The following is a 15,491-nucleotide window of genomic DNA, read 5'->3' on the forward strand; positions in this document are numbered from 1 at the left end:
TGCCAGATTAGAAGTCCGCCCTGCTAATCACTACACTAAACTGGCTCTCAGTGGGGATAACGTTTTTAATTGTATTAAATTGTAATTGTTTTTTGTATCTGATTTTACTTAATGTACTTTATTTTTTTGAATTGTATAGAAATAAAATATTTGTTCATTCATATACAGTTCATAATAATACTTATAAAACTGTAAATGTATTTCACTAGAGACAGTGTGGATTATATTCTTCTCGTCTTTGATAAAAGGAATACCATTCTTATCCTTCTATGTTTTAAATGGATATGTTAGAATTTTACTTGATTTCTCACCACTTTCTCAATATGATTGGCACAAATGAATTAAAATAGTGGTAGTATATTTTCATTGAAAGTACTCTATTTAGTTAAAATTTAACCTTTTGCAGTTCCTGATAAAAAATCTGGAGTAGGAGATATAGCAAGCTGGATTAAAACCTATTTCAACCTATTGTTCAAAATTTTTCATTTCATTTCTTTAAGCTTCCTCTTATGAGAAGCATGTACAATGATTCTCACTCTAACAAAAGCATTACACGCATCCCATTAAATAGTACGAGTCCTAAGTGTTCCTTGATTCATATTAAGATATTCATTCTGACAACTCAGTCATTATCTGATTTTTAAAAGTATCATCATTGAGGAGACATTAAACTGCCCATATAGAAGTTTCTCAGTAAAGTTCAAGGGCAACCCTACACAGCAAACATTGCAATAAATCAAATATCTAGGTTTCTGCAGAGTGGATCTGAGTCATGCAAGCTTGAGTCATGATATTTCTTATTTTACATTGTTATCACAAGATATCCAAGTACTTGAAACCAGAATAACTTCAACATAAAGCCATGTTGAGGGAAGGCAGTATTTGCTTAAGGCTCTGAAGCAATCTGAGGAAAGCAAAATCCATAATAAACAAGCAATATCTGTTCTCTTACCTGTCAGCACTATGTATACTTTGGATATCTGCATTAGAGCTGATGCTTTTTCCATCTTCTGCCTTCAGATTTACAAGTTCCCCTTTGGTTACTGCTCTGAAGGCCCTCCTTCAGACAGAGATTTAAAGAAAAGGGAGATAAATCAAAACATTAAATCTATAGCTATTTTATTTATGGCCATTTATCAGGTTCATGATACCTATGTACATACTACTGATTTTTTTTTAGAACTCTTGACCTTGAACATTTTAATAGATTTTAAACAAAATGAAAAAAATGATGGCTTTAAATGTGGCAGCTAACATGACTATTGATGAGGGGGGAGGGACTAGGGAGTAGGTCAGGGAAGCGAGTAGTAAACTGTGCAAGGGCAGCGTAGAATGGGGAGAAAGAGTGTGTGTGTGTGAGAGAGAGAGAGAGAGAAAGAGAGAGACAGAGAGAGTGAGAGGGCAGGGAAGGAACCAAGGTTCCACATACGTTGTGAGAGTCAGGCTGTCACTAATTTATTTTCTCTACTACTATTAGAGACAGATTGGTGTAGTGGTTAGGAGTGCGGACTTCTAATCTGGCATGCCAGGTTCGATTCTGCACTTCCCCACATGCAACCAGCTGGGTGACCTTGGGCTCACCACAGCACTGATAAAACTGTTCTGACCAAGCAGTGATATCAGGGCTCTCTCAGCCTCACCCACCTCACAGGGTGTCTGTTGTGGGGAGAGGAAAGGGAAGGCGACTGTAAGCCGCTTTGAGCCTCCTTCGGGTAGAGAAAAGCGACATATAAGAACCAACTCTTCTTCTTCTAATTAATTCCCTGCCACTCCCTGATGGCTCGTGGCAGGTTACAACAACTGGGTAAAAATCCCCAATTAAAATCCCAGAATAAAAAGACACACAAATTAACCAACCACAAAAAAAGATACATGGCGGAAAAAACAATGCCTTAAATCTCAGTTATTCCAACATCTTAAGGAGCAGTGGGAGAGAGGAGGATGCAGATGTTATTAGCAACCATCACTTCCTGGAAGGGGGGCCATATAGATGACCTTGTCCATACTGACCTCAACCAAAGACCTGGTGGAAGAGCTCCGTTTTACAAGTTCCCATGAGGACTACAGCTGCTTCCACTTAGTAATGCTCTGCAAAGGAACTCCTGTTGTGACAACAGAACATCCACGTTGCAGTTATCCCTTCTCTTTCTTTGCCTCTGCCCCTCATGTCTGCCATTATTACCAGTATTACTAGAGTGGTATCTCTGGACTTTTAAGAAATTGATGACTGCTAAATTGCTATAGGAAGGGATGGCAGTATGGTATAGTCCAATCTTGTTGGCAGTAATGGAAAGGAAGACTCTATGGAGAAAGGAAATGTCATACTCTCAGAAGTCACATGTCACCAGAAGTGACATCACTGTCCCAGACACTCCCACTGGATGTGACATTACCAGGCCACTGTCACAGGAAGTGACAGCACAGAAATCATTTCAGATTATTTGTGAACAGAACCATACTTGCACTCTTGATTGGTTACCAGTTTGCTCTTATTCACCTCTAGACATCCCTGAAGACAGAAACTTTTTCTCTTCTTTTTCTACTTGAATTATAGTAAGTCAGTCAGACAGCATTGACTGTTCTGGCCTTTTTACATGCAATAAAACTTTTCATTTTGCAAAGAAACAACCACACATCATTAGGATTTTGACCTTTATCTCCTGTAACTACTACTGTCCATTTTTCTGTCAGATATTAAGGAAGGACGGTCCTGCAGTAGTTTATTGTCACTGTTGTTAATGAATCATAGAAAGAAGCATCCAGTTTCATTAGTTTACTTGCCATAGACTGTTTATGCACTGGAGGTTTCAAGCCGGTCTGCAGGCTGGAGTTTTAGTCGTGGAAGGTTGCCCGACCTCTTCCTGAACCCATATGGGGGAGCATTTGGCCCGGTGTTCTTCATCTGCCCCCGATTTTTACTCCTGCACGAGAACTGGGGCAGTGAAGTTCCCAGTGCATAAACAGTCATACAGAGTCTGAAACTCAAATACAGAAGAAACATTTCATTTCTAAATGCAGCAATTTATAGTTGAAAACAATGGAGGAAAAGATACTCTGGATCTTTTCAAAGTAAAATCTGCTTTTTAGATGCTTCTCATCTTGGAAGTTTAGATTCAAATAATGGAATGGAGTCAAACAAAAGTAAAACAGTATTCAGATTGTAAATGTTTGCTTACCCTATTTTCTGCCAGGAAGCAGGCATGTCTTGAGCTGATGTATCCTCTATGGCAGCCTGTGGTTGATTTTTGGGTCTACCTCCTGCTGCCAGGTCAGAGGAAGAATCTTAAAACAAAAGAAATGCTTTAAAAAATAAAAATGGATTTTAAAAATAGTCCATAACTAATTAGAGATTTGAAAATAGATTCAGGTGGATAGCCATGTTGGTCTGAAGCAATAGAACAAACTTTGAGTCCGGTGACAGCTTTTAAGACCGACAAAGTTTGATTCTGGGTATAAGCTTTCATGTACTTATAGTGTGGATGCAGATGAAAGATTATACCTAGAATCAAACTTTGCTCTAATCACTTGAAGCCAAGTGTTCTGAATCCAATGGCAGCACACCATTTATTTGTATAGGCAGGGACCATTATTGGGTGTATCAGTATTTGGGTGACCAAACTGTGGCTCTCCAGGTGTCTATGGACTACAATTCCCATGAGCCCCTGCCAGTGCATGACTTTAAATGCCACTTCCCAGCGATGGAGGTTTTGTGTAATAGCTGCGTGATCAGCCTCATCATGTGGAAAGTGACAACCCCACTACTGCAATCTCTGGGACCTGCTGGCAAATCATGCTGTGGCAAAGCTTATGCCACATGTGTATTTTAAGCTGCTTCCTTATATTCTGCTAGACCACTGATGCATATAACCAAATACTGACTGACATCAGCTCTCCAGGGTAAAGAAACCTCAAATTCCGTAACCAGCAAACTTTTTAAAGAGAGGTGTGGGGAAATGAACCTGGAATTTTCTACAGCATGCAATCCATGACCAAGCAATGGTTCCCCTATGTATGAGCAAGCCTCTTGTGGTGCAGAGTGGTAAGCAGCAGAAATGCTGTCTGAAGCTGTCTGCCCATGAGGCTGGGAGTTCAATCCCAGCAGCCGGCTCAAGGTTGACTCAGCCTTCCATCCTTCTGAGGTCGGTAAAATGAGTACCCAGCTTGCTGGGGGGTAAACGGTAATGACTGGGGAAGGTACTGGCAAGCCACCCCGGATTGAGTCTGCCATGAAAACGCTAGAGGGCGTCACCCCAAGGGTCAGACATGACTCAGTGCTTGCACAGGGGATACCTTTACCTTTACCTTTATTTTATATACATTGTACAGTGGCCAGCAGCAATGATATCATAAGATAGAAGTGACAACATATTGGTTCATTTCAGTATTTAGCCTGTAGTTGCACAGACCGTCAAATTCATCCTATTCTTAAATGAAGCAAGTTTGCATAAACATCTGTGCTCTGTGGTTCATACTTTAGTTAGACATTTGAATTTATTTTTTTGTATTAGTCACCAAAAATCAAATAAATTTATTCTAACACTGCAACTGTGACCTGTGTCTATAATCTGATGCCAAGGCTCATGTGTTACACTAAATTCAACTTTAGGACAGATGCTTAGGAAAAAAGCATAAAATAAAGAACAAAAGATATAAAATAGCATTAAAAAATCAAAAGCATAGGATTGCAATTGATGGAAACATTTTTAAAGTCTCAGCAAATTAACCCAGTAGGTAGTTTGAAAGAACTGCTGACAAGATCATTGGATGGAATTTCATTCAGATTGCCATATAAAAGTTAAGGCATACTAATTTAAATTTTGTTGGAAAACATTTGACATAGGCTAGTTTAACATGCAGTAGTAAAATTAAAGCCAACAATTAGGACAGCAATACAGATCAGACATACAGACTTAGGGCAACATCCCCCTTTTTCTATTTTTAATTTTTACCAGGGCCTTTGCGTAAGATAGACCGTCTGATGACATCGGAACCAAGGAGGTTGGACTGTTTGAAGCGCTTGGCTCTCTCTTCAAAAAACCATTCACCAGTTACTATCCGAAGCTGCCTGTATAAAAGCAGAAAAATTAAAAATGTTGCAATCTGTTCTATGCAATATTAACTCATGGCCAGTCTGTGTTTCATTAATAAATAAATATCTGTTCCACATAATATATTTATGGAAATGGCTTGGAGGAGGTGTGTCTCATAGCTTAAGTGCCACTCAGCGGTTAACACCCACTTAGGGCAGCTGTCCTGCCCCTGAGTGCCTCCTCCTCCAATCGGCTTCCCTGTCTGCCCAAAGGCCAGCCAACCACCTTCCATCCCCAACCCCTGACCACCTCCTCCTCCTCCCACTTCCCTCTGAGGCTTGGAGGCTGCAGATCCCTGCCGCGTGAGAGCTGCCCCTGCTGGTGAGTTCCCTAACAGTTGCCTGCAGCCTTTCCAGGCCCTGGGGGGAGGGAGAGTTCTTTCACTCCACCCCTCTAATCTAGTGCCTGTTGTATTCCTGAATGCAATGGGCTTGGCCTCTAGTTTATTTATAAAATTCACCTGGAAATCCCAAGTTAAAATCTGGACAGTGCAAAAACAGCCTCTTCCATATTTCCAGCTTTTTTTTCAGATTTAACTCCTTCTGTATCATTAAGAGGAAACAGCCACTGTCTAACAACTAATATGCAGTGTGACATTTGCTGAATGTATTCATTTATTTAAAAGCATGTCTAGGTCACCTTTCCACCCAAATAGGATCTCCAATATGAAGAGCATCAAGGCATTAAAACATTTCATCATTAAAACATCAAGACATTAAAAGAAGCATTTAAAATGCTAGGGTATATTTAAACAATTAATTAAATAAAAATACAAACACCAATACACATAGCACCACAGGGAGGAAAGCAAATAACAGTTATTTGGGGTATACTAAATGGAACAAAAGTCTTTCCTCACTGCTAGAACACAAAGGCAGAGGAAGACAGATGTGGAAAGAAGGCCAAAGAAGATCCAGTAAAGTCTTTTCTTGTTTTTTCTCCTGTCTAAACTCAGATGGTGGGGGTTACATGAAGCAGAGTCTTTGAAGATTACTAGAGAGAATGGGTAGGTTTATATGGAAAAAGGCAGTTCCTTAATGTATGCTGGCCTCAAGCTATATAGGGCTTCAAAAGCACTGAATAACACTGTTATGAAGCTAACATTAAGTATAAATAAAGCCCACTGCGAGAAAACAGAATAAGATACAACATATTCCTCTTTCACGATACAGACTTTCAAAGATCATTGTGCACTAGAACCCATTGTTCTCAGTTTTGAGCCCATAGTCCTGCAGCATGGGAACTCAAGAAATTTGTTCCTTTCAGTTACTTAATTATACGAAACCCCAGGCAGATTGATATTTATCACCAGCAACAAGTCTTAGTGGGTGTCTGCTGCAAAACTAATGATGCACTAAGATTTAGCACAGTGGATCAGCTAGTAACTCCTGCAGTGACATTAATTTGAAACGGTTACTTCCACACTGAGCAGGCCTGTGCAAGGCCTGCCCTGTTTCATAGAAGATGAAATGGATAACTGGCCACCCTCTATCCAAGGGATGTTATGTGGGTAATGGGGAAAGCACTCAAACAGGGAAACTGATGCCTGAAGAGAACGGTAACAGATTCCTGTTGACTCTGTTTATGGACTTATTGAGGCTGTATCAATTTCAGCTGATACTGAGACAAAAACACTTTTAAAATAACTGCAGACGGCCTCAGTTCACATTGATGTCCCAAGTGTACAGAATTCTGTCCTTTAATGATAATTAACAGTTCTAGGTCTTGTAAATCATTTTGATCACATAAGTAGTGACAAAGACCCAGAGGTAACCATTTTAGTTGCCAGAGTTTTAACTAAGATGCTTTTATAATATGCTGCCTACCTTGTATTTTATCTTTTATAGTTTATTTAATCATTTTAAGATCTGTTTGGTTATGTAACCCCATGGCCTATTTTATTATTTTGTTGAAATTTTAAACCCTATTTTTATATGTCTTATACATATTTTATGCCAATAAAAGGTTACTGACTGACTGACATAAGTAGTCCCATCAGGTTTTTAAAATATTTGCAATATCTAGATTTTCAGCCCTATTTTCTCTCTCTTCCCCTCACTGTAATCTTTGACCTTGAATTTGAGAGTACCTTTTTTGAATGAGTGTGCGATGTTGGCATCTCTATGTCCCCTTGTGGGAAGGTCACCCCCCCCCCCCCAAGCACATGTTTTAACTTTTTGTGGCTATGTTACATGGTTCTCTCAGGCAACGGTCCTTCTTGGAGTTGTCTCCTTTATAGAGCGGGCAGGCGTCAGTTGATTTTGGCAGGTAGTTGTGCATTAAGCCTTTGGCATACAGTTATGTTTTTTACGTTATCCTTCTCCTGTGTAGGTGTTTTCTTCATAAGGTTCCCCCTAGTGGCTTGTTCTTGCATTGTCTTGGGATTTTGTTAAGTTAATTGCATACACTATTAACACAGTGTGCTTTTTTATAGCTGTGCTGTTTTCGTCTTCTATGCCAGTGGTCCCCAACCTTTTTTCGGCTGGGGACCGGCAGGGCGATGGCCACGCCCGCGCAGCGCGCATGTGTGGCTGCGCCCGCGCTGCGTGCATGCGCGGCCAGGCCGCACATACGTGCATGCGCATGCGCGGTTTCAGCTGCACAGCGTGCAATGCGCAATGCGCGGCCCGGCCATGCATGCGCAATGCGCGGCGCAGCCCTGATTCCCTCTCCCCCTGCAGTAAGAAGCTTCCTGGGCCGCAAGCTTGCGGTCTGGGATGTTTTTTACTGCGGGGGGGGCGGGGAGAAGGAACCGCGGCCCGGCGCCCTGGCCTTCGTGGCCCGCAGGTTGGGGACCACTGTTCTATGCAATGTTATGTATATATACTGTGTACATGATTGACATACCATTGGTATGCACTCCTTTCTCTGCAACGCGCATTGCTACCCCCACTTTTTTTGCAGTCTCGCCATGGCTTTCCTTGGACTGATTCTGGAGTTATGATTTTCCAGGATGCTTTCATTATATTGGATTCTATATGTAGACTCCAAATTTGCACCTGGCATTCTGCATCTGTAGTTTTCTCCTGCTGCCACTGGCCAGGACTTCAATCATGGCATGTGTTTTGCATTTTTCTCAGAAAAGTGGAGGTTCCACTTCCCATCATGCCTCCCCCCTTTTGGTCTGAGCATGCACAATAATGCACTTGTGCCATAATGCAATAAAAATATTGCACCCCCATCCCTCGATTCCCATGACACTCAATCACCCAAGCAAGGGAGAGGGGGTTTCTTGTGTTGATGTGCACTCAATCACCATGCATGCATGAAGAAAAACCACGATGGCTGCCAAAAAACAACTACTTTTCTGCACAAAGTGCTCCATTGCACCATAAATAATGAAAGTTACATGCCTGAGGGGGAGATGAGAGAGGCAGAGGGGATAGAGTCCTCATTTTTTACTTTTAATGTTCTGGTGAATCCCCAGAAATCAGGCACTATTTTTACTGCAAATTCACACTGTAACACAATCAAGAATTTTACAGGGCCTGCAAAAGGGAGCTCCTCTACCAGGCATTTGCTTGGGGCCAAGTAGCCCAAAAACACCCTCTGAACCCCAGACAACCACTCACATGATCAAAGAATCTGACCAACCCAAAGCTGTGTCAGTGTTCCTATTCCTGTTAAATACCGTTCTGGTTGACATGTTATGATTGTTATATTTGTTATTTGTTATATAAAAATTTGTTATATTGGTTGCACTGTTCTATGTAATCACGTTATATGTTATATGATGTTACTAGTAAAAAAACCCGCTGTACTGTAAATACAGTGGGTGTTAGCGGCCCCCAGACCCTTCCCAGGGTGCATGGCAGGCTTGGCGGAGCCCCCCCCAGCAGGTGAGGCCGGCCATGTGTAGTCCCAAGGCTGTGGCGCGGCCTACCTGTGTCCTCGGCGGCAAGGCAGCAGATGTCGTCGGTGGGCTGGCGGAGGGGGTGAAGCGTGTGTCCCAGCCGGTGTGAGGAGTGGAGGTGGGCTCAGGAGAGAGTGGGGTCGGGCGGTGCCCTGGTGGCGCGGCCAGGTGCCGCCGCTGCCGCTGGGCATCAGCTCCTCCGCAGGGCAGCGGCGGCCGCGGCCTCTTTCTGCTCGCGGTGATGGGCGGCAGCGGCAGCTGCTGGCACCAGCCGCAGCTGCCAGCCGGCTCCTCATGGCCGCGGCTGTTGGGCGCAGCTGTTGTCTGCGTGTGTGAGCAATGGGGCGGCGGCGGCAGCCGGTGGCAGCCGCCGGCATCGGCCACCTCCGCTGCCAGCCGGCTCCTCATGGCCGCAGGTGTTGGCCGCGGCTGTTTTTGGCGCGTGTGAGCGATGGGCGCCGCCGTCGGCCACCGCCTCTTGCCGCTCCTGTGTTGCTGTGGCTGTGGGGCGCGACCTCCTGCTGCCGGCTCTGACAGCCGGCCGTTGGATCCGCGTGTTCGCGCCGCCGCGGCTGAGCCTCGCAGAGTGCCGCTCGTCTGGGCGGCGAGGCTGCAAATGGTGGCGGGCCGGCGAACGTGGCCACCTTTGGAGGGGGTGGATTCGTGAGTCCGGCGGCAAGGGACCAATCGTGCCACTGGACTAACAATCAGAGGGCCCAATCGGCAGGCACTTCACGCCTGCCGATTGGTCCCTCCGATTATCAGTCTGGGGGAAGGGGCCAATCGGCACCCTTCCTCATCCCGGACAGGGCCCGCACTCGGGGCCCTTACTGTTTTATTTTATCCGCTCCGCAGGAGCGGTTAAAGATATGTAAACCGTCCAGAGCCGTATGGAAGGGCAGTATAAAAATCTAAAATAAATAAACAAAATAAACTATATAAATGTTCAATTAAAAAAATACAGAGGGGAGGAGGGAAGTGGGAAGGAGAGGTAGATAGCAGCTCAAATGCTCCCCCTCCACACACACAAATAACTTTAGCGCTTGCCGAAGGGTCCAAAGTCTCATGTAGGCAGGGCTCTGTCTGGAGTCTCTGAAACATTCTGCACGTCATTGGAATTGCATGCAGTCCTTTATTAAGTTGAGAAGATGATATAGGTATAGGTATAGGTATAGGTATAGGTATAGGTATAGGTATAGGTATAGGTATAGGTATAGATATAGATATAGATATAGATATAGATATAGATATAGATTCCTCTGAATCCTCATTAATCCTTCCAAACTATAGCCTCAAGTCAGATGTGCATCATGCATTCTTATTGAAAGTGGCAACTGCCTGGTATAATTAGCACTGTCTACAGAGAGGGACATTTGACAAGATTAAAAACAAAGTTTTCATTTGTTTAGGGGCAAAGCATGACTGCAAATTGCTTCTTAATAATTATTATGCAAGTTTCAACAATTAGTATTCCTATTTCCTGTTTCTAAAAAAAAGTGTACATATGTTAAATTTGTAGAGGGAAAGTACATAGAAGAGAGCATGTGGTAGCCTATTCATCATTTGCCTTATCCATGTATAGTTACTGACAGCTGAGCCAATCCTCAGGGGCTAGGGTCCAGTTTCAAGAGCAAAAAGAGATCCCTCTGATTGACAGGCCATGGGGAGAAATTAGTCCAGGTAGGGATGCTTGCCAGCCTCCAGGTGGGACCTGGGGATACCTGGAATTACAGCTCATCTCCAGAATACAGAGATTCGTTCCCCTGGGGAAAATGGATGCTTTGGAGGGTGGGCTCTATGGCCTTGTACTCTACTGAGGTCCCTGTCCTTCCCAGGTTCCACCACCAAAATTCCACAGTAGTTTCCCTACCTGGATTTGGCAACCCTAAACTCCTATCACCCATCGGTGGCCAGGGGGGACCTGGCAAACCTAGTAAGGGTGTGGGTTGGTTGTGCATTTGGTTACCCATTTAGCTTTTTAAATGAGAAACCCACACATACCTCTTAAGCTACTTAATTGATTTAAATCATTATGATATACACCCCATTTGAATGCCTTATAAACTTTATACAGTAAACCAGAGTTCCCCATTAATAATAAATTCTGGGCTAAAAGAAACAAACATTTATATGAAGATGAGCACAAGTTAACCTTACTGTTAATCAAGAGGAGTGCTTACTTTAAATTTCTCTCTCCCGCAGAGTAAAGTAGAGACCAATTCCTTGTTCAAGTACTTAGTATTTTCCTTGTCCTTTCTCCCTTTATATTGCATTAAAAGATCCTCCAATTTTTTCACTGTGTTACATTTAATCCCCACATACATTGCTTGGTAAAGGTTTCATGATAAAATATTAATTCTGAACACTGAAATTCATGAGCTACCTAATAAGCAAATTATTATTTATTATTCAGAAAACACTGGGAGATCTAAGTAATATGTGCTAAAATTGCTTTGACCTTTTTCATGTTTTTAAATACGGTTGTACTACAAGGTCTGCTTTCACATATCCCATGCAAATATGCTCATGAATACTGATGGGGTTGTAATGAATGGTGGGCATGGATGCCACAGACTCATCATGGCTGTTTTCTAATTCTTGTTGACTTCCTTGGTTTCCTGTCCAATATTTGGAAGAATCCAGCTGCAAACTGGAACCATACAAACCTTAAGCAGGGGAGAAAGGCCTAATCAGAACCCAAAGGGAGGCATTAGACAAACGTTTGCTTGCCTAGGATCTCGAGCAAGCTTATTTCTCAAAGGCTTGGTAGTGGTGGGATTCTGGCGATGGAGTCTGTATCTTCATTCATAAAGTATGATCTCATGTGACAAGATCCAGAGACAACATCAGGAAACTTGCAAATGAACTAGGTATCTTACAGATTATTTTGTTGGTTTTTATTTGCCTAGGCGCCTTTTAAGTCATACTCTATGTCTGCTTGTCAATGTCCCCAGCTGCTTTTGTTTTGTTGGTTTTTATTTGCCTGGGGGCCTTTTAAGCCATACTCACTGTTTGTTTGTTTTCCAATTTCCCCAACTGCTTTTCTTTCACTGAGAACACTCATGATTTAAATTTATTTATCCATTTTATAGCCCACCATACTCTCCAATGAGATCCAAAAGATTCTTACATTGTTCTCCTTTTCTCTATCTTATTCTCATAACAAATCTGCAAAGCTGCATACGCTGGGAGTATGTGACTGGCCAAAAGTGACTCAGCAAGCTCCCAAGGAGATGTGAATTTGGGTCTTTCGGTTCCCAGTCTGAGACTCTCACCACTACACTATTCTGGCTTTCTCCATCCCAAAAGCTTGAGTTCCTCAGAGAATCGCAATGGTTGGGGATAGGAAAGAACTATCAGAGGTCAAGAAACTGTCTTCTCAGCTAGAGTTTTTGATACAAATGCTTTAGTATCTTGTTTCATCTACTACAAGATGAAACAAAAATTGAGCCTTAGGTCAGATGCACTCTTTATTCATGAGCATATATACCGTATTTGCCGGCATATAAGACGACTGGGCGTATAAGACGACCCCCCAACATTTCCACTCAAAATACAGTACTATGGGCCACTATATCCCACTGGCACCAGCTATGTCTATCCCAACTGAAGTGCACCCGGCTTATAAGACGACCCCCCCACTTGGAGGCATGTTTTTCAGGGGGGGAAAGTAGTCTTATACGCCAGCAAATACTGTATTTACATGTATCTAATATCACCTAATAATTGTACCACAATAAGCAGGTCCAAAAACGGAGTCTGCCATTAAAACAAGTCTATGAACAAAACTTACGCAATCTGAGCACATACGGTGCATTTCCAGTTGCCATCAATGGCTACAACACGACATTTGTTGCAAACTCTAAGTCGACATGTCCGGCACAGATCTCCTCTGTCAAAGATTAAGCCCAGATTTTTTTGACAGCGAACACAGATCCTACTGCTCTCCTGTTGGTAACGTCGTCCGCCTTTCTTTTTTGCTTCCAGTAACTCATTCTTTAATTTCCTGGGAAAACAAACAAATATGGTTTAAGGTGGATATTTTGCCAATATCCAAGCCAATAACTGGTTCACATGCATTAGTATCACAAAGAGAGTACCAATCACGAATTGATTTGTATAAACCAGCATAAATTAAAACTTCACACACAGAACTTACATATTTTTTCACAATGCCATAAACAATTCAGACATTTAGCTGCGAATATTAAGGATTGAGTCAATATTTAATAAAAATATTGGTACAAGAGGCAGCCTACACATTAAAAACTAGCCACAGGACCTGCCCTGGATTAGCAGGCACAATCCACCTGGGCTGATTCTGCACTTACTTTGTTTTTTTTCGGTGTGGATCCTGCTGAATTCAGATCGATTTGAACTCGGGTCTTCCTCTTTCCCCCACCTCCCCACTGAAACAGAAAAGTGTTCTGCACTTGATTGGGAAAACTCAGAAGGGGGGGGGAGCCAAGCCCAGACAGAGCCTATTTCTTTCTTTCTTTTCTTGAATGGGGGGGAGGATTGAAGACAACAGAGAAGGGAGAGAGAAAAACCACGAGGCAAATCTCTATCCACAGAAGTAAGGGCTTCTGCAGATTCTACAGAAAGAAAATTAGGGCTTCCTCTTTAAGAAAAGCTAACGGCTGGCTTCGCAGGTTTGGCCAATCAGAGCTTCTGTATCACAGAGTCAGCTAGCCAATCAGAACTGCTCTACCACGGAGTCAGCTGGCCAATCAGAACTGCTCTACCACGGAGGGAGTGCTTTCTCATGCTTTCTGAACCGCAATATTCCAATATCGAGGATTAAAAGGACTCCTGGATATGGCGAAGAAATGGTAGGGTGACTCCGGATCAATCCTCCTTGGTGCAGAGGGAAAATTAAAATCGCCCAAAATCAAAACAGAAATCGTATTCTGTGTAGAGGGCAGGGACTGAATCGATCTGAGGTTGGAATAAAAGATCCGTGCAGTTTACACCCTGGACTGAGAAAGCCACACAAAGAATCTACTTTGGATTTGGAAGCCAAGTGAAGCCTATCACATCATCAAGCACCACCCAGGGGGTGGGAATAACCCATAAGGTGGCTATAGTTAGAATGGGCTCCAGGACACTTCCTTTTTGGGTGAAGGGGAGAAGCTGAGCCCTTGGAACTGGGAGGATTGGAACAGGGTTACCAACCTCTGGGGATTATCTCCTGGAATTCTCATTGATTTCCAGACCACAGATATCAGTTCCCCTGGAGGAAATGGCTGCTTTTGAGGGTGGGGCACTACACCATATGGAGAATCCTCCCCAAACTAAAGGCTAAAGGTTCTGGTAATTACCTTTAAGGCCATATGAGGTCAGGGCCCAGTGTACCTGAGGGACCGCCTCCCCACCTATGACCCTCAAAGAGCTTTACGTTCCCCTGACACCAGTGGCTAATTACCCCTGGCCCTAAAGAAGCCCACCTAGCCTCAACCAGGGCCAGAACCTTCTCAGTCCTGGCCCCCACCTGGTGGAATGAGCTCCCCGAGTTGATCAGGGCCCTGGTGGAGTTAAAACAGTTCTGCAGGGCCTGCAAAAGGGAACTCTTCCACCAGGCATTTGGTTGAGACTGAGTGACCAACAACATCTACAGGGCCCCTGCTCTCTCCCTCCTAAAAAATCCACCCATGTGTTCTGCTCTGGACCTTTTTGCATTGTTATAGTTTACACCTGTGTTACAATTTAATGTTAATATTAGTATTGTTGGATGAAAGTTGTTATGTAAACTATGTTCTATGTACCGTTTCTACATTTTATGTAAACCGCCCTGAGCCACAGGAGAGGGCGGTCTATAAATATAAATTAAAAAACTTCAGCCTCCCCACATTTCACCCCCAAATCCCCAGAAAAAATAACAACAGTTTATAAAAATAAAGGTCATCTAAAAATCTTCAAGACACAGTAGAAATTTAAATCTGGCTCTCCTAGATCCTGGTCTGACACTCTGACTAATGAATTCCATGCTATCCTATAAAACTGGTCTATTTATAACAAACCAAGTAATGGGACCACTTGTAAAAGGATAATTGGTGGTTTCTGCTACAACAAAGAGTACACTTTTCCTGAAGTGCGGTCTTTTAAAAATGATTAAAATTTAAAACCTCTAGGTATCAACAACAGAGGGGAAAGGAAGTATCACTGGTGACAAGTACAGGTACTCTTGACACTCCCTCAACTCCTGTCCAACTTTCACAAAGTGCAATGGCACTCACCCTGCAACTCAGCCATGACCTTTCCACAGAAACACAGACAGATACAACTTGCATATTAGCAAACAGGCAACTAATGTGAATACTCAACAAAACCATAATTCTGAAAAGGCAATGTCAGATATTCTTAAAAGCTCTGGAGTTTTTTTTCTCATAATTCTGAAAGTAACAATATTTCAGCCTTGGAGGAGAAGGAAGAAAGAAAAGAAACGCCCCCCAGCATTCCTGAATAATTCCTGAATTATAATAACTGAATAATAATAGTTATAATAATAACATGATGAAACACCAGTGATAGTTAAATGTAAAATGCTC

General features: G+C 42.9%; 1 protein-coding gene across 5 annotated transcripts in view; it reads right to left on the reverse strand.

Annotated features, from left to right (window-relative positions):
• Window positions 1-15,491, reverse strand: part of SYTL5 (synaptotagmin like 5) — a 107,923-nt gene that overhangs the window by 42,411 nt on the left and 50,021 nt on the right. For all 5 annotated transcript variants that reach the window (XM_077342919.1, XM_077342918.1, XM_077342920.1 and 2 more), the window contains exons 3-6: window positions 12,737-12,949; window positions 4,950-5,065; window positions 3,177-3,282; window positions 953-1,060 (exon numbers count right to left, since the gene is read on the reverse strand). In XM_077342919.1, coding sequence (XP_077199034.1) covers window positions 953-1,060; window positions 3,177-3,282; window positions 4,950-5,065; window positions 12,737-12,949 — 543 coding nt within the window. The remainder of the gene's footprint in view (window positions 1-952; window positions 1,061-3,176; window positions 3,283-4,949; window positions 5,066-12,736; window positions 12,950-15,491) is intronic.

The sequence above is a fragment of the Paroedura picta genome, chromosome 6, assembly GCF_049243985.1.
Source record: "Paroedura picta isolate Pp20150507F chromosome 6, Ppicta_v3.0, whole genome shotgun sequence".
NCBI classification, from domain to species: domain Eukaryota; kingdom Metazoa; phylum Chordata; class Lepidosauria; order Squamata; family Gekkonidae; genus Paroedura; species Paroedura picta.